At 37.9% G+C, this 27,409-nt stretch overlaps 1 protein-coding gene across 1 annotated transcript in view; it reads left to right on the top strand.

Annotated features, from left to right (window-relative positions):
* Positions 1–424: 424 nt before the first annotated feature.
* Positions 425–27,409, top strand: part of PDE3A (phosphodiesterase 3A) — a 293,369-nt gene continuing 266,384 nt past the window's right edge. Inside the window, exon 1 of the mRNA XM_008513554.2 lies at positions 425–4,167. Coding sequence (XP_008511776.2) covers positions 3,205–4,167 — 963 coding nt within the window. The 5' untranslated portion in view covers positions 425–3,204. The remainder of the gene's footprint in view (positions 4,168–27,409) is intronic.

Below are 27,409 nucleotides of genomic sequence, written 5' to 3' on the forward strand. Positions count from 1 at the left end.
ATCTGCCTCCAGTTTCTGGATGGTAATGAGGGGATGGTGGCGTGGAATCTATCTTCTTTCCTTTTGGTGGAACAAAGAAATTTCTGCTTAAGATTTTTGTTGAGAATGGGGAAAAACCCAGATGCCAAGACACCACTTCTGTAATATATTGAACACTCAAGGATGTCACTATTTAACATACAGATCTAGTATTTTTGTTTTATCTTCCTCTTTTTTTGCTTGAGGAAGATTCACCTTGAGCTAACATCTGTACCAATTTGCTTTTTGCTTGAGGAAGATTTGCCCTGAGCTAACATCCGTGCCAATATTCCTCTATTTTTGTATGTGGGTCACTGCCACAGCATGGCCACCAACGAGAGGTGTAGGTCCATGCCTGGGAACTGAATCCGGGCTGCTGAAACGGAGCACCCTGAACTTAACCAGTAGGCCACAGGGCTGACCCCTGTTACACTATTTTTTTTTTTTTTAATGTCTACATTCCATCTCTTACAAGTTCAGTTTTTATGATGATTTATTATTTTTCCTAAAGAACGGAGACAATTGTCAGGGTAGGGGACAGAGAAAATGGAAATATTCTAAAATCCTCCTCATTATGCCTTTCTTTCTAACCTTGACATATGCCCAGATTTTTACAGGTTTTCATTTTAATATGCTATTTTTGATGTCAATAGTTATTAGCATGATTTTCTAATCAAGGTTTTTACTCTGAAGTGTCCCAGGTAGGCTCTGGCATATGAATCATACGTCTAAAAAAGAAACTCAGAAAACTATGTGTGCACTCTAGGGGGCTCATTTGTCTTTGGCAAAGACATTGTTGCTCCTGTTTCCTTAATTATTAAACAGATGGTGTCCACTGCCATTGACTAGCTGCCCAACTTGTTCTCCATGTGGTAGCACAGTTCTGAACATCTGATGGAGAGAAGCTGTATCATCACAGCTCATACATTTATGTCATAATATCAATATTAATACTTGTCTCTAACTAGAGCAGGCTGTTTCCCATGAAACTACATTTAAGACTTAAGCTGTCTTCTCCCGTACCCCCAAGAATTAATTTTATCTCAAGCATCTATCTTCTTTGGCTTTTCTTTATATTGCTTCATCTCTGCACACAAAATGCAGTGGCATATTGAACCAATTATCGAAATACTCCAGGCTATAAACACACTTTAACCTGGAATGTCAAGATAATTAAGACAAAATTGGATTATTAATACTATTATTAGTGAGAGCAAATGACATCTAAGGTAGCCATATTAAAAATGAAGCAAGGACTATCAGATTCTTGTTCTAAGTGTAAAGAGAAACTAGCTCCCAACATTGATGGATTTTTAAGTCCATTGAACAGATAATGAATTATTTATAATCTGCCAAAAAAGTTAGCTTTAAAATTTTCCTTTAGTTTCCCAAATCTTACATTACTATAGTACACGAACAGTGCACCCTGTAAACATTAACAACTAAGATCCTGATTTTTTTCTCATAAGCTTTCTTCATGGTAGACATAGTATTTCACAACCGTAGACCGTCTTTTAAGATCTTTCCTAGTGTTAATCTACCTGTCCTCGCTCCCCCCTCGAGATTTCTTTATATTACTTTCTGATTGACTATTTGGTCTTCCTAATTTTGTAAACCGTCTCCAGGCTAGGGTCACTTAATGTCTAAGTTCTCATCCACTATGAACAACCGTCACTGATACTCTCATATACTGGATTTTTTTTAAAGTAACAGTTTAAAAAAAAAATGAATCCCCTCCCCTTCTCTTTAATAATGATGCTATTTAGCGTCTGGGTAACTTGTTGAGATTTTCCATCATTTGGACCAACAGGAAAGGCTTGGGTTCTCTGTCGAAAACAGACCTTCCAGCAGGAGCAGCCAAAGCATTACAATGCCACCTGAAATTGGTTTGCTGTTAGGACTGACTTGAGAACATATGAGCCTCTTTGAATCACTCAGACAGTAGATGTGGCTGTCATTTTTAATGACAGCAGGAAGGATGTTGGCTCCCATAGCCTGCCAAGTAGCCAAGCACAATCCTTTTTTTCCAACGTCCTAGGAAGCTCAGCCTGAGGGCCAGCCGCAGACCCCCGCACCCCCGGGCTGCGGCGAGCTGGGCGGTGGACCCGCCACAGCAACCCTTTCTCCAGCGTGCTGGTGGTGCGGGCCCCGCGTGGCAGAAAGCAGAATGGAGCTGAGAGCAGCGCCTCCTCCGGGGGAGGGGGCGGGAGCTCGGCTGGGAAAGCTTTCCTAGGGAGTAGCCTTAAAGAAGAAAGCGGAATTGCAGATCACTCCAGTTGCCTACTTTTTTATATAGTTTTAACCAGTCGTCTCCACTCGCTTCCCTTCTGCAAAACTGCAAATCACCACCAACCTCGCACCAAAAAGAAGGAAAAAAAACCCCAAACGAGCAAATCTCATTCTCCCTTCTCACCCTCCCTTTCCTCTCACCCTCCCTTCCTCTCTAGCTCGCTCGCTCTCCCTCCCTTCCTTCTCTTGCGGCAGCCGCTCGTCTCTCGGACTGTGTCTTTCTCCGACGGGACTTAACTTCTTGGTTATTTCTCAGCCCCCTTTCCATTTCTTCCACCCTTTGCTATGAACTGGACCGACAGACGCAGGGGAGGCTTTGCTTTCTGCCCCAGGGAATGGCGGTTGGCCTCCTGGGGCCGTGCTGGGGAGGATCGGCCGAGGAGAAAGAAAGAGTGATAGAGAAAGAGCTGCAGGAAGGAAGAGAAGGGGGACCTCCGTCTGCCTCGGGCCCGGCGCGCCGCAGCGCAGCGCCGAGCTGCGCCCGAGATGGCCCCGAGCTCGCCCTGCGCCCCCGGCTGCTCCAGCGTCTGCGGCCCCCGTGCGCCGGACGCATTGGGCAACCTTTAAAACCCTGAAGAAGCAAGAGACCCCGGAGGATATTAAGTCGGGGGTAGGGGTGGAGCAGAGGATTTTTAAAAGCTTTTCAAAGAGAGGAAAAGAGGAAGTCTGATCATTTCTGCCTGTGCTAGCTTTCAACTTGGAGGCGTCTCTTTGGAGCATCTAGTATTCTCCAGGAGTTATTCGAAAGCTGAAACTTTCAGTGGCTCGTGGGCCTGGGGAGAAGAAGAAGGGATTCCGAGGGTGGGACTGGGCAGAGAGAGAGAGCGTGCGTGTATGTGTGTGGGTCGCGGTGGGGGCGTCCGGGGGACCTCGGGGATTCCGTGAAGAGGGCACACCATGGCAGTGCCCGGCGAGGACGCCCGAGTCAGGGACAAGCCCGGCCACGGTGGGGCGAGTCTAGCCCCCACGGCGGGCCCGGACTGCCACCGTCGCGCGGGCCCCGCATCGCCGCGGGACTCGGGCTGCCGCGGCTGCTGGGGAGACCTGGTGCTGCAGCCGCTCCGGCGCTCCGGGAAACTTTCCTCGGCGCTCTGCGCGGGCTCCCTGTCCTTTTTGCTGGCGCTGCTGGTGAGGCTGGTCCGCGGGGAGATCGGCTGTGACCTGGAGCCGAGTAAGGAGGCGGCGGCGGCGGCGGCGGAGGAGGAAGCGGCCCCGGGAGCAGGAGGGGGCGTCTTCCCGGGGCCTCGGGGAGGTGCTCCCGGGGGCGGCGCGCCGCTCAGCCCCTGGCTGCAGCCCTCGGCGCTGCTCTTCAGTCTCCTGTGTGCCTTCTTCTGGATGGGCTTGTACCTCCTGCGCGCCGGGGTGCGCCTGCCTCTGGCCGTCGCGCTGCTGGCCGCCTGCTGCGGGGGGGAAGCGCTCGTCCAGATTGGGCTGGGCGTCGGGGACGAGCACTTACTCTCGCTCCCCGCCGCGGGGGTGGTGCTCAGCTGCTTGGCCGCCGCGACATGGCTGGTGCTGAGGCTGAGGCTGGGCGTCCTCATGATCGCCTTGACTAGCGCGGTCAGGACCGTGTCCCTCATTTCCTTAGAGAGGTTCAAGGTCTCCTGGAGACCTTACCTGGCGTACTTGGCCGGCGTGCTGGGGATCCTCTTGGCCAGGTACGTGGAGCAAATCTTGCCGCAGTCCGCGGGGGCGGCTCCGAGGGAGCATTTTGGGTCCCAGCTGATTGCTGGGACCAAGGAAGATATCCCGCTGTTTAAGAGGAGGAGGCGGTCCAGCTCTGTGGTGTCCGCCGAGATGTCGGGCTGTAGCAGCAAGTCCCACCGGAGGACCTCCCTGCCCTGCATACCGAGGGAACAGGTAAGCCCTGGCGGCTCCTCCCTGGCCTCTCGGGAAAACTTGAAACACTTGGGAACTGGCGCAAAGTGGAGGGAATCTGAGCGCTGGGAACTAAAGGAAAGATTGCCTAGAAAAGTCGTGTGACTCCAGAGTTAGGAGAAAACTAGCGAGTTTTTCTCCCTCTCTCACACCGTATTTTGTAATTTGAACAACAGGAATAGGAATAAATAATAAAACTAGATGGCACTTGTAGGGTCTTCCACAGCTGGGCTAACTTTTTAGATCTGCTACACCTGGCTTGTGGCTTGCCTACACTTTTAAGTATCCTCCTACTTTGCTCCTTTAGCAGGAATTTTTGACTTTAGTTTTTTAGCGTGCGTGATTTTTGAACACGTGGATTTTACTAGATTTCTTTCTATTTTTTAAAATAAAATTTCTTTCTTCTAAAGTGACAGGTAAACGTTTATGGACGTCAGTAAAAAGATTGTAGAGTAAAGAAAGGAATGCTTGAAGGTGACGTATTTATACACCCTTTCTGGTTTTGCAGAAAGTTTTACTTGAAGAGACTGCTGGTGGAGCCAGTTTGCTTTTTAAATGCAATTTGGGGACATATGTTGTTACATGCTAATGTGTTTTGTGTCATAATCATAAACTTCAATTTGAGGAACAGTATATCTGAACTTCAGAATTTGTCAAAGTTGTGAACTGCGCTGTTAGAGTCAACTGAAAAAATAACATTTCTCTTGAGCATCTGTACGCTTAAGTGGATATTTAGAAGTTCAAATGGATATATACAGGTTATACAGGAAATATTAATTCAGGAGACTATTTCTAAGATTGCTGGTGATATAAATATTTCAGAGAGAAGGAGGAGGAGGAATCTAGAATTGTGAGTGAAGTTGTCCTAAATAAAGTTTAGTGAATTTTGGAGATGAATCTCCTTATTATCATGAAGCATTTTAAGACCATGGAATATAGTTGCTGTAATGGGCATAACAGAACAAAGCCTAACTTTAAGTACAAATTGTATCTGAAAAGGCATATTTAAATGTTCACCTCTCTATTCCAGGCAGATTTGACACTTGGAGAGGGGGTGGTGGAGAGGGGTTATGTATAGCAAGTGGAAATTTACACTTTTTCCACTGAAATTCATGCCTACCTATGGTACTCTTAGGACAACTTTAGAGAGTGAGAGAATATCCTAAGGTAGAGTAAGCTTTTTTTCTTTTTAGGTTATTCTGTGGATCATCATTTAGGTATTTCTAAGAACTAGTAATCACCATATGGTGTGAGTGGCTTGTTTGTTTCTGAAATGGAGTTGATTCCAGAGAATGTGGTGGTTTGACATTATTTTGCAGAATGGATGACAGCATCCTAGCCTCTCTTTGTTTGAAAACAAATGTACTTATTTAGCTTTTTGTTTAGATAAAGCAAATATTTCTTGGGTTTAGGCTTACTCTAAGAATGAAGTTAAAAACAGGCCACTGACTGATAGTTCATTTTGGTAGAAATTTGGAAATCACCAGAATAAAGTAAGCTTTCGATGTAAGGGTGAACCGGTGAGGAGGAAAGCACATTTTAATTTCTTTTCACAGGTAACGGGAGAGAATGTCTTTTAAATTGAAAACACTGCTGGTTCAGATATGTTTGGACACACTTTTCTTTCACTTACAGGAAAATGTGGGATGATCATTGCAGAATTGAACCATAATTTCTAAGGCAAATGTGTGATTTAATCATAAATAACTTGGCTCCAAATTAATATCATTTAGCCTCTGAAATAAAATTTCTGAAATTCCGTGATAATGTCTAGAAGTTAAGGAGTTATGGGTGGGTGAATTAACCAGCAGTGTTAACTAACTGCAGATTTTTATGGATTTTTCTCTGGTTTGAATTGATAAATGGAGAATCTGAATAATCTGCAAATTTATAAGAAAGTCACTGAGCAGTTCCTTTTCAAATGTTTTGCTGATTAATGCTGTTGAATATGCATATTTGTAATGTATTTTGGTCATTTTCTTTGGTTACTAGTTTTTTAAAGGCACTGTGTATGAGGAATATTTTAATGTGAGAGACTTGATCTCTTATGGTTGATGGAAAAACAAGGTTACATTTAGCAGAAATTTAGATCCTTGAAGTTCTAATTAGAGTATGGGTGAGTGTGGATGTATTTCTTAAGACTAGTTTTTATCTATGACCCATTAAAGTTGTTGGTGAACGTGATTGTGGGGTGGGGGGTGGGAACTCATGCAACAGTATCTTATAAGATAGGGCAATATCTCATACGTTAGTTGAACTGTGTGAAAAGTTCCGGAGCTATATAGTAAATGGCTTATCTGTTTTATCATAAGGAAATAAACTTCTGATCAAGGGAGCAAAGTGTACCACTGTCATCTGCATAGTTTATGAAGTCAAGAATCAAAATAATTATAAAACACGTATATAATGCTCCCTGAATGCTGCCTGATTAGGTGTTCTTTTCTGAAAGCATGTACTATCAACTCAAGACAACACTCGGGCAACAAGTGAATTTTAAATAGAGGTGTAAGGACATAGAGCTCAGAGAGTCTGGCAGAGGCCTCTTGAGAATTTGTTTGGACCTTGCCCATTGTGAGGTTTAAAGGTGACAGCATTTCAGCCTTTTCTTCTCCATGTGAATGATAGTGGCCACTTGCTTATCAAGAATCTTCCTTCATTGACTCAATTTAAAAGGTCAAGGAGAATAGATGATAAAATTCTCATGAGACAAACCAACTGATGGAGATGTTTTCCTCCCTCCTTCCCTTCCTCCCTTCCTTTCTTCCTTCCTGAGCCATAAATAAGTCTATAGATTAGATATTGTATATGGAATTGGGTTTTGCAGCGCTGATGATAAAGATACCTTCAAGCAAAGAAAGGAGAAACAGGTCCAGTCTTCAGTCACAGAATTAATCTGACCCTGGGTGTGTCTGTGAATGCAAGTGAAGATACCTTTATTGTCAGGAAAGAGCGGACAAAGTTTGTAACATTTGCGTGGCTTTTAGTTCCGTCCTACCAGCCCAGTATCCTCAAGAGTGAAGCTGATTTTGCAGATCAGTGTGTCAAACTGTGCTTTTTTGGTTGGCAGTGTTAAGAAGGCAGTTGTTTCCATTAAGGTGTATGTATCTTTTCTAAGTGGATGTTCACTTCCGAGAGCAGGTGTGTCTCTCTCAAGTTACCACTGTACTTTCCAAACACTGGAATATACAGAGGTACCTAGAATTTCTTGAATTATTAGATTTTACATATGATTAATAAATGTTATCTTTCAACGTAAAATTTTAAATATGAAATTTTTATCATTTGGAAATTATATTTGAAGGGTGTCTCTGTTCTCTTTGTACATCAAAGAACACAATTGGCTAGTCATTCCTCTCTAGTTACTCTGACACCTTACACATTCGTTTTTGAAAGATTCCAAACCAATCCCATTTTATTTTAGTTATATGTTAAGAAGAGTTTAATATCTTTGCTTGTGATTTCACATTAAATAAACACAAGGCATATGCCTCTCTCCATTAATGTGTTTGTACCACATAATCACAAAATTCTTTGTGATGGATGCAATGTCAGTCAGAAATGTACAGCTATATGCTTTATATTTTGTAATTAAACATCAAAATTGTTTCCCACAAATTTTTCCCTAAAGCACTTAATTAAACACCTTTAATAAAAATAGATTTTTATAGGACTATAATGGTATCTAGTGGTTGGTTATCAAACGTAGAATCAAATTTTTCATCCCTGATGTGAGGAAGATATTTTCAAGCAAAAAAGCAAACAACGAGAGAAAAATGGGAGAAATAGGTGTGATTTTCGATGGTAGGCATATGGTAGGCCTTGTTACATCTTTGGTAAAAAGTATAATTTACTTGCGTTTACAGTACAGTTATAAAATTCAGAAGTATTTCTCCTGAATATATAGAATATTTTGTCCTTTAAATTTCTAAATACATTTTAGTATAACATAACATATTTCTCAGCTGAATAAATTTCAGAAACAATCATGGGATTTTTAATTAAATTGTAGCTTCTATCACATTTCAGTAGTGTACCTCAGCTATGGTGATACAAAGAGCAATATTGATTATTTATGACTTGCTGACAGCATTAAAATTAATTAATGTCAACTTCTGAAAACATGAAAAAGAAAAAACAAGATTTTCTTATCCTTTGGGAAAGGTGAGGGTAAAGAATTTTTTTGTGTGTGGGGACAAAATTGTGATTTTACTTTGTGAATACAGATATTTACAGCACACTGAAAAACTGTTTTAATGGACAGAAATAGTTAGTGAATCTATATAAATTTACAGAGGTTGGAAGGAGTCAAACAGTAATTTTACTCTTTCTGTATTGAGTCTAAAGTGTAAAAAGTTAAAACTGTAGAACTGAAAGAAATGCTGTGTATGCTGGGCTGTCATGTTAATTAAATAAACAACCAGAACAGTGACTCTGTGTATGAAATACATTTTGAAAAGCCTGGGGGAGGGGAGGCAGGCAGGCAAGGGTGAGTGACACTGGCATGAAAAACATTCGTTATATCTGTAGTGACATTTGTGTGAATTTGTTGTATTCTGTTAGGAAACAGACCTCTAGAATATTCTTTCCAGCACTCTAGTTGAATAAAGGCTTTGCCAAATTTAATTTCACTTCTATTTTAAATCAGTTCTCATTTGTTGTGTCGAAGTAGGAATGTTTATGAACTTCAAAATAAGAAATATATGTATATACTCTATTTCAAGATTTTCCGTTAATAAGGTTTGTGCCAGTAACAGCCCTGTAGAGTCTGTGTAGGTTTCATTGACAACTCGTGTTATTTCATCTGTCAAAAGAATGAGCTTATCTTGGGTTTAGGGTGGGAGTTATATTTTTCAGAAAACATTGTTGTGAGATGTAATCTCATGGATATATGAAGGTAATCAATGCAACTATTATATCATGTATTATCTTAAGAGATTTCGACAAGCTGAAGCAACACCTTTGCAAGCGGCCAGTTTCTTGAGCTTTGTGAAATTCTGCCTAACCCACATGTTTGTGGTGAATTGTTTATGTAGTTGACATGTGTCTCCTATTCTATGAAATCTTCCTCCTTTCTCTTGTGTGTGATATTTATGATTGTATCTTCTAAAAAACCCTCAAATATATGAAATTGAAAACTCAATTTATGTTTATTTTCTACGTTCGTGTTTTCAGTGAAGCTCTGTCAAATAATTCAGAATGAACCTCAGAAGGTTCAGACGTCTTTATATTCTTGTACCTGAGGATGTACTCTGTTAACAGTCAAATGAGCATTATTTCCTTTATATAGAAATTTAAATCTTTTTAGTAATTACCAATATATACTTTTACTATTGGTGGTATTTTTAAAAAGGAGTTTATTTATGTTTTCTTTGTAAGGCTATTCTAGGGAATTGTCTTAACTTTGAACTGAGAGTGGATGTTTACTTGTCAACATAAAATGCGTAGGTTTGATCTCTGGGGGAAAAAATCTTAAAGATGTGCACAAGTTGTAGTTCAGAGACAAGTCTGTTGGATAATTATTGTCCAAAATATTAGTTGGCCATACGTGTTCACCATAAATGTAGACTACTTTTTAAAAAGAAGATGCTACTCTTAGCTAATATTATCCATCAAGGTCAGTGAACCTATCAGATGTCATATCAACACATTAAAATGTGCAGTGTGCTAAAAATCTTACAACTCATACACAGACAGATACGACGCAGCACCTTCTCTCCAGAGCTCAGAGTCTAGATGGGATAATGAGACATCAATGTAAGAAAACGGGAAATCACAGAAAAATATCTAGATGACCTATAGACAATCCTTGAAGGAATGCATATAACAGCTTAGAGAGGGTTCTAAATCTAGGTCCAGAATCATTCATCTCTTCTCTGAAATTTTATGCAAAAGTTCATCTGTTCATTTTTCTGGGGCGGAAGTCTATAGCTTCAAAGATGTTCACAAGGTCCTCACCACATCACGGTTAAACATAAATGTTTTAGATTTTGAGCAGCTTTACATTTTGAAGACGGGGAATTTTTTCTTAGAAATGGAAATTAATGTAGTATACATTTATAGTTCTCATGAAATAAAGGTAAAAAGGTTACAGGATTTAGGACATGTTATAGTTTAGTATAGTGCCATGATAGTTTGTTTTCATATCTTGAGCTGGTAGTGTATGGTTGTAAGTAGCTTGTTGCAATGAGATCTTAAAATGCTTCATTCTGTGCAGGCTGTGCTTAGGGGACTAGAATTAGTCTGATCTTAGAGAGAAGGAAACTGAGGGAGGGTCAGCTAAATGTATGTAGCCAGCCTGAGGCAAATTGTTGGCTGTTATCCAGTTCTCTCTTGGACTTGAACATGCTGCTGGGGGAACAGGATAGGAAAAGAGTCGGGCTGATCATTTTAAGCCTAGATATCACTTGCCATTTCATACATGGAGCCAAGTCTAAATTCTCCTTCAGAATTAGAAGACTGATAAAACCCATTGAATGTACAGATGACACAAAACTCTTGAGCCTTACGATGAATTTTCTGGTCATCAGATAGTACCAGGCAGCCTCCGGAATGTATTATTTAGGACTTTATCCCATAGATAAATATCAGTTGCATTGCAAAGTCTAACTCTGTGAAGTCTTTATCTCATCCAAGAAGAATATGTGATGGTGGCTTAAACGTTGAATTTGGTTTTCATTTTAGTTTTTCAATAAATTGATTTAAAAATGTTCAGAATTTCAAAATTCAAGGCAAAAGCAAACTGCAAATCAGGAAATCATTTCTTTGTTAACAAAAGCAGCTTGTTGTTTTTGTTCACCTAAGTTATTTTGCATGGCTTCCTTGGGAATCTATTAAAATGTAGGTAAATAAGATGTAATATTAGAGGAGGTCGTGAAGAACATTACCATTTAGAAGGTGGATAGCGCTTGGGGAAAAAGTCACAAACGGAACAAATTCTGCCTGTTTAATTTGATCAGAGCTGTCATTTATTATTGAGGAATCTGAATGATTATTAAAGATTTTAAGTATAGCCAGTCCGGCTAAGATAATAATAAAATTACTTAAGTGTATTCATGGTCTTTCATCTTAAGAATATGAACAGTTATAAAGAGCACATCATGTCTGTTGCTGTGTGTGCACACGTGGGTGCACGTGTGTGTGTGTGTCTGTGTGGTTTTTTTTCTCTGCCAGGAAAATGCTTTGGTTGTATCAATTTAGTGGAGAAACAGTGTCACCCAGTGGCTTTGATGAAAAAAAAGTCATGTAAACGTTATTGATAAGTGCTGTCAAATAGAAATATAACACGAGCCACATATTTGATATTTTCTAGTGGATGCATAAAAAAGTAAAAAGAAACGGGTGAAATGCATGATGGTAATGTTTAGTTTAATCCATTATATCATGTCAACATAAAATCAATATAAAAAGTCAAGATCTTTTACATTCTGTTTTTTGTACTAAGTCTAAATATCTGGTATGTGTTTTATACTTAATTTGGTGTAACCACATTTAAAGTCCTTGTTAGACACGTGTGGCTCATGGCTACCTTATTGGACAGTGCAGCTATATATTTTTAAAGAGATGAAATACTTGCATACTAATGTCACCTTTTCAGTTATTTATAATGGAAAATCTATGTAGATTTAATGATAGCACTCAATATACAATCATTCAAGTTTCCATGGAATCTTCATAGCTAATTTTTGTACCACTAATTTCTCTAATAGTTGCCAAATCTATTTCCCCCTTGTCTTCATTTCACATTATTGCACATATTTAAAAATATGATTATTTTAATTGGAGGGGGGAGTTTAACAGAGTCTGTAATAAGGAACCTTTATGTCAACCTTATTTATAACACAGTGGCCAGATCTCCAGTTAATTATGCATTTGCCTATCCCAGTTTGATTCCTAACAGGGATTGCTTATGTATACAGCGTGAATGCGTGATTAGTCACGTACACGGTGATTAGTCTGTAATTGGGTTATCTAATGTCTCTGTAGAAATAAAAGTGCGTATGTTTATAATGCATGCAGGTCATTATCTTTGTAACTTAGGAAACTGAAGTGACAAACCTGCTAGTAGCTTTAATGGATGAAAATTATAACAGTGTCTGCAAAGGGCTGATGACTTCTCACTATTGCTTATGCAAACACCACTTTCATGGATATACAGAAGGAAAATACTCCCATTTGGTGTACAGAGAGCCCTGGAGATTTTGATAGTGTGGAATTTCTAAACTAGCAATTGACATTAGGTGGTTTTTGGAGCTCTATGTGATTTCAAACTGTAGGGTGAACTCAGGAAAATGTACAGATGAAAAAGTAACTTTTAGATGTCACCTTCCTTCCGTCTCCTCTCTCCAAACTCTATGAATTCATTAACTCTAGGCATAGTTCCAATGTTACATTGAGAATTAATGAGACAATTACTTTTCTATATGGCATATTCCTTTATATACATAATAGACTGATCTTTTCAAAGTATGTATTTATTTTGTATGTAATGGTTTATATCTGTGTGTGATGCTTATAGTGACTTTTGATTTATAAATTTCCCCTTTTCAAAGCAAGACATGTTATTTATCTTTGCATTCCAGAATAAAAATAATGAGATACACAGATTTTCACATATCACTTAGGAAATAATCTAAAAAGAGCAAAAGGCAATAGAACCATGATATACAAAAAAGCATATTTGGCTAAAGTGAAATAATGTGGACTCACTCACATTCCTGGTGAAGCTGTGTTAATTTAGAATTTTTGAAGTAGCTAGGTGAAGAATAAAATGCCGTAGTGATCAGAACTGTTACTTGAGAGAGTTCGTATTTGAATGTAATTGAATGTGGTCAATTTGCCCTGGCTAATTTTGAAAGCTGGTCTCGTACATTTTTTTTTTTTTTTTTTGGCTAGTTTTCTTTTCTAGCCATGTTTGTGTGTGTATATGCATGTATGTGTATGTATATATATATTTTTTTTCAAAGAAATGCATTTTATTTCACGTTTCTTTTAACCTAATAGACTCTTCTTGCTAAGAATGTGTTTAAAAACTTAAGGAATGCTGGGGCTGGCCTGGTGGTGGAGTGGTTAAGTTCACGTACTCCGCTTTGGTGACCCAGGGTTCTCAGGTTTGGATCCTGGATGCGGACCTAGTACTGCTTGCTTGTCAAGCCACGCTGTGGTGGCAGGTGGCATCCCACATAAAATAGAGGAAGATTGGCACAGACGTTAGCTCAGTGACAGTCTTCGTCGAGCAAGAAGAGGAAGATTAGCAACAAATGTTAGCTCAGGCCAATCTTCCTCACCAAAAAAAAATAATAATAATAATAATGAGGAATATCTTTCTGTCCCCCACATCCCACAGTACCTTGTTAGAATATTGAAATAATTTTATGCAAGAAGCTTGTGACTTTGATTAATAGGATTTTAGTAAAAAAATTTTCCATCTTCTGAAGTAAGTTTAAGTAACAGAATATGTATGCTATGGCTGTGGCAAGTGTTTCGTCCTCTCCAGGTATAATCCTCTTAACTAAACCTAATGGCACTTTGAAGTCATAGAAATATTATTTTGGGGGATGTTTTATTTTGTGGCAACCCGCGTCCTTAGGACATTTTTAAATGAGTGTGAACACAAAGGAAATAGTTCTGGTTTTTCAACTTAAGTCTTTTAGAGGATCAAATGAACAGGTCCATTTTGGAAATGCTCCTCGGGAGGCAGTCAGTGTTTGTCCTTGTGATATGGAACATCACCTTGTTTGGGAGTTAGTGCTTCAGGGTCCGGAGAGAGCAACAGTCTCTCAGAAAGTTGAAAGGAGAGAACCTGTTGAATTGCCTAGGCTGCCTTGAAAATTTGCTTTCTAGGCTCAGGAACTAAAATCAGATTGGGATCCTAACAGTTTTCATTATAAAAGGAATCAAACTTTTTAGCCTCCTTGTCTTAGCCTAAATATTTCCTTTAGAAAATTCTGGCCTAGTGCCTTGCTCATTGTAGGTGCTGGCTGGCAGGATAAATGGATGGAAAAGAAATAAAGGACTTTTAATCTGAAATGTTTATCTCCCCAGTCTTCTGAGATGAGCTAGTGATTGAACCGTTTAAAGTAGACTTCTATAGAGAGAAGAAGAGAAATAGTCTGTTAACTAGTCTATGAACTTACGTTTTTAATATATTTTTATTGCTTTAAAAAATATTCCCTTGCTTGTGTCAGATAAGGGGCTGAATTTTCCTGTGTCCTTACTGGTGGAAATCCCACATTCAGCATGAGTCCTAGATATTTATTTTTAGCTTACTCCCAGCTGAAAATAAGAGAAACTACCACCGAGATCATTGTAGTGTAAACTTTAGAAAGACCTCTGAAATTAGGGTACCTTTTTTAGGAAAATAAAAATTCAAGTCTTTTTCCTGTTCAACTAATACATTAATTGAGAAAAAATGAACTTGGACTTTATTTGTTCCCACTACTTTCTACAAAATGTTGACAGGTGTTCGACTATACCTTTTTATACTCCATTCGTCTGTGATCTTGTTCTTACTGAGTAGCTGTATTTCCTGAAAAGTCTAATGTAGAGTAAACACTATCTGTATTTTATCTTTTAATTGTGCTCCATTATAAAGTACGTTTTGAGCCAATTGCTTCCAGAGGTGACTTTGGGAAATTAGCTTATTTAAAATGTCATCTGAGTATAGTGCTACGCCAATTGTGCTGAATAATCTAGAAGTTTGGTGGCATCATTTCAGAATCCAGGTGAACTGAAAAATCAATGGATTACAGGTTTTCTTGAAATGACAAGTTTTAGTTTATCCAGTCAATTTTTTTTTGGTCTGTCTAGTTTTTAATAGAACTTGACTTGTAAAAATAGAACATTTTTTTTAAGTCAAATAAGAATGTTTTGTTGCTATAATTTTAATACTTAATAGAGATATTGTCATATCCTCTTACTAAAATCAGAAGCTTCCTTTTTGAGTGTGTAAGGCAGGTTATCGTGCCTTTAGATAAACTAGAGTATAGTATTTAGAAACAAATTATTTCCAGCTTTCTCTTTTAGGGACAAGTTTCTTTTAGTCTGTGGATGTCAAATGATCTCAAGGGTAGATTTTTTAGAAAGGTTGCCATTACTGAAAACTTTCAGAGCTTGAGGTTTCTTTGAATGTATTATTTTTTAAAAATCTGAATAATGTTTCTTTTTGGAAAAATAAATTGCAAACCGAAAATTTAGTTATAAATTCCTATTTTGAAATATGAAGATGTATTCTTGTAAACAAGACATTTCCAAATTTATGTGGCATTTTAATAAAAAATTTAGAAGTAAAACCTTTTAACTATATTTTCATTTTGGGCCAGGAATCTGTACCTGTGCCTGTAGCATCGTGCGTCTTGTTTGTTTTTAGTCTTAATGATTTGTTTTTGCCGTAATTGGAATTGTTTTTGCTGGATAAGCAGGGCCTAAAGGATGGCGCAGTTAATAAGTCAGTAGCCTCATTTTGTCCTCTCCTCTTCATTCCTTTTATGTGAATAATAATTGGATTAGCCTTCTTGACGCCCTGTGAGAATGACACTTAGAGCTTTTAAATGTGTTCCGTGGAACTTGGGTAAGCAATTAACTAGTCCTCAATGGAAAGTGTGAGAATTCGATTGAAATTGTTGGATACAGATAGAACTGAATATTGATTAAGTAAGTGATCTGAAAAATAAAGTAGCATTCCGAAATGGAAACAGCTTATAATAAATGGGCAGAAGAAACTAATGCTAGTATTTTGGTTGTGCAGAAAGAAGACCAGCTCAAAATCAAAGGAAGAATTCCTCAGTTTTAACAAACATTTATTCTATGGTCTTTTGGGGATATAGTGTTGGTCCACTTAAAATCTAGAACTCCTTATGATTTGGAAAGAGAAGACCCTGAGCGGGTCGTTCTTGGACGCTGGGTAGGAGGAAGCCCAGCCATGCCTTGGCTCAAAATTTGTCCTCAGACCAAATACACTTGGATTCTTTTTCAGAGGTCACAATGCTATTTGTGAACTTTCCAGACATTCATTACTTTCCAAGACATTGATTCTTATTCTTTAGTTCTTAGCACACTTATCACTTTGACTTATAAATGTGCCCTTATGGCAATGTTGGGTGAACTTTTACCTCTTATGTGACCAGACTGATTAAAAATGTCAGCAAGTCAATACATCTTATTTAAGATCCAGGACGCTCTTTATTTTACGTCGACTATTTGTTACCTTCTCAGTATTTCACTATGTCTGGATTCTTATCTTCTTTTTCTCTAGTGCTAATTAATCTTAGATAATTATAGTGCCATGTTAATCAAACTATTGTTTATGAGTTCTCACAGTAAATGCCTCTGATTAATAGATTAATAGACTTCCTTTAGATGCTTTCAAAATTTGTGGGAATATGGCCTTACCTCACCTACTTATAATTACACATCATCTGGCACTTTCTAAATCGAGCTGCGTGCTATAGGTCTCAAATTTTAGTGTGAATAAAAATCATCTGAGAAGCCTATTAAAATGCAAATTCCTAGGTCCTACTGTCAGATATTCTGATTTACTTATATGTAAAGTGAGGTCCAGAAAGTTAAAGTTTTAAGGAGCCCTCTAGGTGCCTCAGTGGAGAAACATGGGGCTATAACTTGTGACTGCTAAAACTGTACAGAAAGGTGTTTTTTTTTCGTTTTGGCGAGGAAGACTGGCCCTGAGCTAACATCTGCTGCCAATCTTCCTCTTTTTGCTTGAGGAAGATTGTCACTGAGCTAACATCTGTGACAATCTTCCTCTATTTTGTATGTGGGATGCTGCTACAGCATGGCTTGATGAGCCGTGCATAGGTCCACACCTGGATCCGAACCCGTAAACCCTGGGGTGCCGAAGTGGAGCATGGGAACTTAACCACTCTGCCACCAGGCTGGCCCCAGAAAGTTTTGACTTTTGCAATCTGATTAAACATATCGTTAAAAAATACTTGGCTTAGCATCATGGGAAAAACTAATTCATTGTTTTATACACGCAGACACACAGATTATAGTTTATGAACATATGACATTCATAAAATTTTCACTTTGATTTCCCTATTGAGGATACCTCAGAAAAGTTATTTGACCACTCTGCATATCAATTTTTTCTTCTATAAAATAGGAATAACATTATCTCTGCCTATCTCATATGGCTGTTATAAAGGTTAAATAAAAGTAAATTGCTATATAAATGTTACGTGGAGAGAGCATATGCACTGACAGAGACAGGCCGAGGCTTTGTAATCATACAAGTTTCTTCAACTTTCTGAGCTTTAATAGTTCTATCTATAATATAAGAATAATACAGACTATTAAGACGTGTGAAGATTAAATTAATGGAAATAATGGACATCAGTTCTTATCAGACATCCCTCCTAGCTGAACAAGAATAGTATCTATCCTCCCCATTAGGGCCTTGTCATCAAAGGTTGTAGGCTAAATATCAGAAAGTACCATGTAAAACAATGCAGACAAATTTGCATTTGATAAAAAAAAACAAAAAACCCAGACTTAAAAGTCTTACAAAAGATACAGGTTTTCTGGAAGTTAATTAAAATGCTATTAGAGAGTTGCTTAAATTACAGTCAAAGCCACCGAGAGCCTGGAGAGCCAGACAAGTAGATAGTGGAAAGAGAAAAATCTGACAAAGACGGCGACAGATGCTTCAGAAGAAGCCTGGAGAGCCAGACAAGTAGATAGTGGAAAGAGAAAAATCTGACAAAGACGGCGACAGATGCTTCAGAAGAAAAAGACACAAGGGAAGAAGGATGAAGGGAGATATTTAGGAAAATTGACGGTCTTTGAACATGTTTGTGAAAATGGCTCATGGCACTGTTGAGAGTCAGTTGTGCAATTACGTATCGTGCCCATTGGAAACTGGATTTGAGCTTTAGCTGCCCTTATAACCCATATTTTGTTTTGAAAACCAAAGTTGTTTTCAGAATTCTTAGTGTCATTTTTTGTGGTAAGATTCCATTCAAACCTTTCTTTTTTCTTATTGTTTGCCAATGATACCGTTATTCTCAAATAATGGGGACTTCCTGCTTCTAATTTGTGGAAAGCAGCTAGTACAGCAGTGGCTCGGAAGTGGCCCTCAGCGGAAGGTAGTGATTGTTTATTTTATCACATAACGATATTCTTCTGGATGCTCTCTCTTTTTACCAGCTTCCACAGGGCCCTACTGTAGGCCTCTACACCCAGACCACTTTCCTTCCAGATTTTCCCACTTACTGAATGATCTTTCAGTCTTGCTCGAGGTGGTTATTTTGGTTTGACCTCAGCAGGAGCCCGAGTGCTGTGTCGTCTCACTCTACCATCACTGATTTCAGTTTAGAAATTCTGCCTGGAGTAGTCATCTTTTTCCTAGCTTGGTCATAGAAAGTTCTCTAGTTTTCACTTCCGTGATATAGGAGGAGATGTCCCAGAGGTGATAGCAGAGGCCAGCAGATAGGAGAGGACCAGGCTATGGGGGGTCATTGCAAGACTGTTGCTCCAAGTGTAATGGGAAGCCACTGGAAGCTTTTAAGTAGAGAGAGAATGTCATCAGATTTATATTGAATAGGATCTCTCAGGCTCTCTGTGTTGAGTGAGAATAGATGTTAGACGGGAGAAGTGAGATGAGTTAGAAGACCATTGCAATCGTCCAGGGAGGAGTGGGAATTAGGCCAAGAGGTAGGTTAGTGGGAAGATTGTAAATATATATTGAAGGCAATACCACCAAGATTGGTATTGACTGGCTGATCTTCTCTTTGAGGGGTGAGAGAGAGTTTCTTTAATGTTTTCTCTTTTATTTAAGGGTCTAAGATTAAGGGGATATATATCTCTTCATTTCTTGCCTTTAAAAATCTGATTGGGCTGACTTTTTTTTTCTTTTTCTCTTCATTTTTCTCTTCTGTTTTTGCCTTCCAGAGGACATCCAATTGTGGGTCTGACTTTCAGGAAAGCCGTCAGCTCTCCTTACATTGAAACAGATTCAAATCAAGTATCTTAAACTCTTCAAAAGTTGTTAGTTTGTTAGAGTACTATAACATTTGGTATGACCAAAATTGGTTTTGAAATTTTACTCTTATAGAAATCTTTTTATTTTAAAATAAACTTTAATAAAATAAACTTTTAGTGAATTCGTGTCATTCTCACTGTCCCTCTTAAACAGATGTATTTGTAGTTCATGCTCTAATATCTTAAGCTCTAATATAGCAAAAATGTTAGACTGTTCAAAGAAAATCCAAGCCTTTCTCTTTTTATTAGTCTTTGAATAGTCTGACAAATCCCATTTTTGTCTAAAGGCATGTTGCCAATATATCCCAGACCTTCCTATAGAGGAAATGCCTCTATTTTGTTTTCATATTAACCCGGACCATGTGTCAACCTACAGAGCATTTCAGTGATAGGTGCTAAATAAATATTTAAATTACGATAGCTTGATTGCACTGGAACTTTCCAGAGTTTGCTAACTCTACATTGTGGTTCATATCTGATTATGAAATATTTTACATACTGCTTGGGAGCAACCAAAGATAAGGAATTTAAAAAGGTGTGAAGAGTTTTTAATCGCATGGGGAAATCCTTTGATGAGTGGCGAGGGAAATCGGGAAACAAAATCGAGGATATGGCCTGCTTTTACCTACAACCAAGTGCGTAGCAGAAAGGAAAGTGCTCCAAAGATTTTCTGTTCTCTGTGTGAGGGTATCGTGGGTGTTTTTTACTTATTTTTCTATTATTTTTTGTATTTTCTAAGTTTTTAACCATGGGCATATATTTTATAATCAGAAAAACAAAACTTGGTAAAGAAATGTAGTCATTTGACATTGTTGCTCTGGATATGGTCACAGAGGGTTTCAGGGCCACTGGCCTAGCAGTCGTTGGACTTGCAAGCGTGGAAATAACAACTTGAGGTGTTCTTAAGAATGGTAATGTTGTCTTCAATACGGGGTAAAACACATTCAGAAATAAAATCCTCAAGATTCCCAATTCGTCACACAGATGGCTGGACAAGCTTAAGTTTCTTATGAGATTGGAGGTGCAACTGGTACGCGATCCTCCAAAATGGGTCCCTGAAACTATAAATTGGCATATAAACAATTTTTGTAACTTTACTTGAAAGTATAGTTTTATTGAAAAAATATATGTACTGAAATACATACATATGTATTGAAATATGCTTCAATTTTTACAAAAGCTTTTGGGTGTATTTTTGGTTAAAAGGTAGCAACAAAACTCTAACACCACAACTGATATGTTGAGATGAATATGAAAACAATTCATGTTCTGCTAAGGAGAGAAACTTCTTTATAAAACATATATAAGGAGAGTGTGGAGCCTACATCACTGATTATTAGGCCAGTAAGGTTGAGATTAAAAATCAGCTTCATAATGATTGTTTTTCAAAGCAATGAACATTCTCTAAAAAATATTTTTTGCCTGAAAGAATTGTGTGTACTGAAGTACTTATTAAATACATAGTATAATTTTTCTAATAGTTTATGCAGTCTATAAATAAAATAGAAGCATTTTAATTTTATAACATTTGAAAATTTCATCCATAACTCATATGCAGAAATATTATGTTATTTCTGTATTTTGCTTTTTCTGCATCTGAATTACACTAGGTGTAATATTGATTAATCTCAGTTTTGCTTGTCAGGATTTTGTTGATTATTCTTTGCATTTCCTGTATAAGGAAATTTTTATATTTCCATTTACTATTCCTTGTTTAATAAATGAATAGGGAAAGAAAGAAGTGTGTAATATTTTAAAAATTACTTCCATATTTGGGATTATTAACATGCTTTCTCATTTGAAGAACTCTCAATTTCGGTGGAAATAAATTTGAGAATATGAAACCAGTTTCTATAACTGCCTAAAAAAATAAACTAACTGTGGTCTCACTTATCCCCCCCCCAAAAAAAAATCTTTGCAGAAATAAATATGATAGAATCAGAGATGGTAGTTAAATAGAAAAACAGTAACCTTTATTGAGCATTCCACCCTGTTTTTACTGTTCAGTCCAAGGCGAGCTAGCAGATTAGCACTAGCTGGTTATATTTGCGATGGTTGAGTTAGGTGACAGACTGGTAGGCATTTCTCTGCCAAGTGTCTGTGTGGGTTGGTGGGTCTGGCGGCCGGGGGGCGTGGAGAGGCAGGTTGGCACTGAAGTTTGTGTTTGGCTAGGATCCAGATCTCAGAGACGTACTTTTTCCTTAGAACCAGAGGTTACCCATTGCTGAGGCACACTAATCATAAAACTAGAAGTCATCAATCAGAATGTCAGGTTATTAATTTACACTGGGGAATTTAACTATAAAGAAGACCAGAGTGCCAGTGCTTACTGGTAAATGCTTGTTCCCAGTGGGAAAGTCACCTTTAGCATGGTTAGCTTCTAGACTGCGACTAGGAGTCTCGAGCTTGTGGGAAATCTCTTTGGAAACCTTACACTGTTCATGTTTTTTATTCCAGAACCTTTGAAGAGTGACCACAACATGCCAGAGAGGATGGGATTATTGGGGGAGGGTGCCCCTGGTTTAGAGGAAAGATACTATATTAACAAATGATTACAGTGCCGAGTGGTAAACGCTTTGAAATACCACAGAAAGTCATGAGAACTTTGCCCTCTTGAAAGGTCGTAGCTAAATTTAATGCTTGAATACCATCACCCTCTTAATGTGGATTTCTGGTAAAATTCTGTCTTCCTTTCTTTTCTGACTTTTCTTTTTGATGTATGTTTAACTTTTTTCATGTGCCTATGTTAATAGTAAGCTGACTATAATCAGCTTTGGTACAATATAAAGGATATATCTAAAAAAGAAAAAAAATAGGAATGTATCTTTAAACGAATGGTTCCCTGTATTTCTCCTGTGGGCATGGGCTCCAGAGGGAAGGAGGGAGGCAAAGGGAAAATGTGTTGTGGAGCTGGATCCAGGTGTGAAGCAGTGTTATGTTCTGGAAATGACACGTGGAACAGATAGCCTAGTGTTTGTGGTGGGGGAAGCAGTGGGTTGATGGGAAATTTTTAAGAGATAAGACGGAGAAGGTTGGAGGTGGGGAATAAAAAATAGAGTGTCTTAAGATTAGACTGAGAAATATGAACTTTATTTTTTCTGCACCAAAACTTAGAAGTTTTTTAACCAGAGGGAGATATGACCAGATGCAACATGACTTTGATAACAGTGGATTGGATGAGGGGCAAATGACACAGGACACGTTTAAGAGGCTATTGCTACAGTAACTTTTATTCCAGTATATTGTTACAATTGTTCTATTTTCTTATTAGTTATTGTTAATCTCTAACTGTGCCTAATTTATAAATTAAACTGTATCATAGGTATATATGTATAGGAAAAAACATAGTATATGTCGGGTTTGGTGCTATCCACAGTTTCAGGCCTCCACTGGGGGCCTTGGAATGTAGCCCCCAAGGGTCAAAGGGGACTACTGTATCCTTCTAAGCTTGTCTTTATATATCATGGTGGATTTTTGGAGGACTTTTTTTCCTGTTTACGTATGTGTTCCTTTTCCTAGAAAGCATCACTGCTGTTATATCGGAGGGTTAGAGGGAAATTCAAGGTAGAGCCAAATTGATGAAATCCCTGACGAGTGGTCCTCATTAACCTTTTGCTTAATGACCCCCATGCCGGGGAGCTAAGTTCCCTTCCGTACCATTTCCACTCTCCCTCTCCCTTTCTCTCTCCTCTCTTCTCTTTTTGGAAATTATGGTCTTTTGAAACTGAGAAGTCCAGAACCTGGTACAGGAGTTTAGATGTGGTCTAACTGGAACGAAGCAGAATGTGACTTTCCCCTTTATTGTACCCAAATAATTTATGGACCTTTTTTCAACATATACTTGCCTAAGCACCAATCCTAAACCTAAATTATTTCACAATGTGGGTGAGCAGGCAGGAAGATGTGTGATTCTGTCACACATCTACTCACAAACCACTAATCGAGAGAGTAGGACCCTTAATACATACTAAGACTGCATTTGCCTTTTTTTATTTGATTAGCAAAATAATCTATAGATTTATAGTTTAATTTTTGGTTGGCTAAAACTTTGAAGGCCTTCACATGAGTGAACACTAAGCTCTCTCTTTCTGTATTGTCTTTGTTACTTGGGACCTTCTGCTCTTGTTTGATTCAGATGAAAACAGGGAGAAAGCCAAGATCTCTGCTGTATTAAATATCTTCTGGTGATTTGTGTACGACTAGAAGAGGGCAAAGTGGAAGGAAGAAGCACTATGTATATAACCTTAGTCAAGTTTTAGGGAATTAAAATAGTTCCATTTCTATTTTCTCTTCATTCGAAGCACACCTTTAACACAATAGAAGTCTACAGCATGTTTAACAATGCCTCAGGTTCTCCTTGGCACAGAACCATAGCTAGGAAAACAACCAGTGCAGCACTGTGACATTTTGTCCATGGATTTTGTACATAATACTTAACAGAAATATTAAAACGATTTGACAAATTCATAACTATCACTCCATGTAGGTCTAAAATGTAGCTGGAAAAGGAAGCTTTGAGATTTGATGTACCAAATTATGGGTGCTTTGGGAAGTATTATCAGCATAAGATGGCACAGTCAATGGTGAAATGAACTTTTCACTCTAGGTGAGCTCTTTAGCAGAGGTGGCAGTAACGATCGTGCGTTGTCTTCTGCACAGGTGATTATCACGTGGTAGGCTTTTGCAAACTCTAACTGGCCCTTGGTTCTGATATGTTCTCTCTAGGGAGACCTCCCCACCTCCCGAATCAATGCTGTAGGGAGCCACAGTTACTGACGTGTGTGTCATATCCATCAGGTATGTTGAAGTGAGAAAAAAGGAAGTTTGTAATCCCACCTCTATAAACTTGATCCAAGAAGGGCATGAACCTAATTTGTGGACCAAATGAGCATTTACTTTCCTGTACAAAGTTCCTGTAGGGAGAGATTTAAATAAATATAGCTTAGAGGCAGGGCCTTTTCAGGGCTTTCATTTGACATCAGTGAAATATTCTTGCAACAGGCAATATTTGCCTTAATTTTTACAGGTCATCTGGATTTTACTTTTGACTTTAATTACCAGTTTTCTAACTTTGAATGGCAGACTCTTTCATAATTTTTTCCCATAAAGTTATACTTCATTATTTATTTTCTATCGTTTATGAGTTCATGCTTGTAACTGGTAGGGAAATCATAAAAAAAATGGGGCAGAAAGTAGCTAGAACACTGAATGTTCTAAAAGGATAGCTCTGCATTAAAGATGGTATGAATTACTTTTTCATGGGTTGGGATAAATAAGAAACCTCTTTGTGGCACTTTGGGCAGTAAATGAAGGTTTGCTGTACTTGACATTAGAATGAAACAGACTGCGAAAGTAAAGAGTTGCACCTGAAGTGTTTTTATCTAGTTCAGTTCAATATTGATTTGTACAATCCATTAGCTATCAGAAAAGCATTGTAATTGTGTAGAACTCTACCTATCCTTCTAGAAGTGCCAAATTCTGTAATTGTAATCTCCATAGAAGTACATATGATTTTAAACTGTAAGTAGATCAGAACTTGAGTCAGTTCTTCTAACTCTGCGTTTCCAGAGTTTTAAATAGAGTACGGCACTGGTTATCAACTGGGGCTAATTTTGCCCCTAGGGGACATTTGGCAAAGTCCGACGATATTTCTGGTTGTCAAGACTTGGGGAGGGTGCTACCCATGAGCCGGGAATGCTGTTACACATCCTACCACGCACAGGACAGTCCCCTAGAGAATCATCTGCCCCAAAATGTCGAGAGTGCCAGGATTGAGAAACACTCTAAAGAGCACTGCGCATTTATTTTTATTAATACTCCATACACACAGGAGGATGAAATAAATGGAAATTGAATTTTTTTTATTCTAAGTGTGAAAATAACAGTAGTGGGATCTATGGGTGGAGGGATTCAAGTACAGTAGGACAGTGATAAAGATGCAGGGTTGGTTATCAGATTTGGGTTCCAATCTTCACTCCAGCCACTTATTAGCTGCCTGGCTTGGGTAAAATGATTAATCCCTTTGAGATTGAATGTATTCATTTATAAAATGTGAATAATAAATTCTACCTTACAGGCTTGTTCTGATAAGTAAAATGATGTTTGTAACCTGGAAAATATTACTTGTTCAATACCGCCACTGTTATTCTGTTTAGAATGTAATTTGGGATTGACAGTGTAGTATTTATATGGTTATGTAGGGAATCAGATGGTGGAAATATTATCCGTAGAGATGAATTTCTTGAAAGAATCATAAGGATTTCTCTGCAATTTAAGGAAGCAATGTAGCCTTTAACATGTATGTATATTTAAATATATATATATATATATATATATATATGAAGAACTAGGAAAGAATATTTGACAACCTGGGGAGACCTACAAGAATGCAATCTTCAAATCAGGAAACTAACATTTAAAAAAAATGCCAAATTAATAACGGAAATTACCAATGGGGTTTGTTAAAAATTAAAACAGGATAAAGAAAAATTTGACGTTCTTTTATATTGTTTAAATGTTTTATTCAAAAAGCATATATCCCTTTTGTAATTAAGAAAACAAACCTTGCAGTAACAACAACAGAACGCTTATAATTTCTCAGTATAAATGTTGAAGAATGTGATACTTGTTAAAACATTCCTCTTCTAATTTGTAGTTACCTTCTTTGCTAGTTTATCTCTATTAGTTGGTTTCTCTCTTTAGTGACCTTTCTAAAAGTGGTTAAGCTGTGGGACCCATTAAAATTTTACTGGCATGATAAAACTGGTCATATTGATGCCTTTATCTTCTATGTTGGCATGTGGCACTGTCACTGGAGCCAGTGAAATTTGGTCTGGGTGGTGAGTAAAGAAGAGGACAGGAGAATTTATAACTTGAGTCTCCAAAGGCAGGATGCTTTCCTTGCATGGGTCCTCTTGAGCAGTTTATTAAGAACTTGAATAAAAACATAGGAAGCATATTTATTACATTTCTAGTGTCAAAAACAGGAAGGCATCGATAATCGTTTGGATGATTGGATATAAATTTCAAAATGTGCATAGATTTGAACAGTGGGCAAAAACTGAGAATATCACATTTAACAGGAAAAAGATTGCAAGGTCCTATAAACTTAGTTTTAGAAATAATTTCATAATTTCATGATGAGGGAGTTTGGACTGTTATCTAATTGCTGTTTAAATAAAGAATAAATACTGAGGGTTGGAGGGCTGTCCGTTCAGTGAGTTGACTGCCTCTTAGGCTCGGTTTTGGCCGCATAATTTCTGGAATTCTACGTCTGCATTTGTAGCATCATGAACAGTTCTGCTTGCCATATTTTCAGAGGAATATTAACCACTATAAAGTAGTCAGAAGGCCTAGAATTACTCAAATTCCTGCTCTGCCATGTATTAACTGTGTGGTTTTGGGAAATTATAATGCTTAATCTCTAAAGTGTAGGTTTTGTTATATAAAAATTTTTTTTTTAAAACTACCCTGTAGAAACGTTTTAGGAATTGGCTACAAGGATGCTGCTGCTCATAATAACAACTATTATTAAATCTTGTGTGTTGCTTACTCCAAACCAGTCTAAATTCTAAGAGTTTCACATTTATGAATGCATTTAATCTTCATCAGCACTTTTTGAGGCTGGTACCATTATTCCCATTTTACAGCTGAGGAAACTGAGGCACAGTGGGATTAATGTCTGTATGTCTTCTACCAGTAAATCATAGCTTAAAATTTTGCACATATACAATGCCAGGCACTGTGACACGTGTGTCATGACAATGTCATGTGTTTTACGTACCCTTGTGGCCTTTGGCCAATATTAGGAAGTTGGACTCATTTTAAGAAAGGTTTTGAGCCCTGTTGGTACCTATTAAGACTTGAAGAATTATTTTATAATGTATTTCAAGGCAGGATTTATTTCCCCTATAACCATACAACAATGACTTAGCAAGTTAATATAGTAATATATTAGGTATATAGTAAGATATATATGATAATAAATTATTAAGTTAATATAGCATAATTAGCAAAATCATAATTGGGTTCAAATAGTATGATTGAATGATACTTTAAAATATTTCCCAAACACTATTTATACTGTGCCATTTACTTTGAACAAAGTCATAATTTTCTTTTAAATTTAAACTGTAAATAATTGCTTCCTGGGTATTTATTTTAAAGATGGCCTATAAACTGTATTCATCAATTCAAAATTATCAAAATAGGCAATTCAGTCAAAAGGAGA

The sequence above is a fragment of the Equus przewalskii genome, chromosome 5 (assembly GCF_037783145.1).
Source record: "Equus przewalskii isolate Varuska chromosome 5, EquPr2, whole genome shotgun sequence".
NCBI classification, from domain to species: domain Eukaryota; kingdom Metazoa; phylum Chordata; class Mammalia; order Perissodactyla; family Equidae; genus Equus; species Equus przewalskii.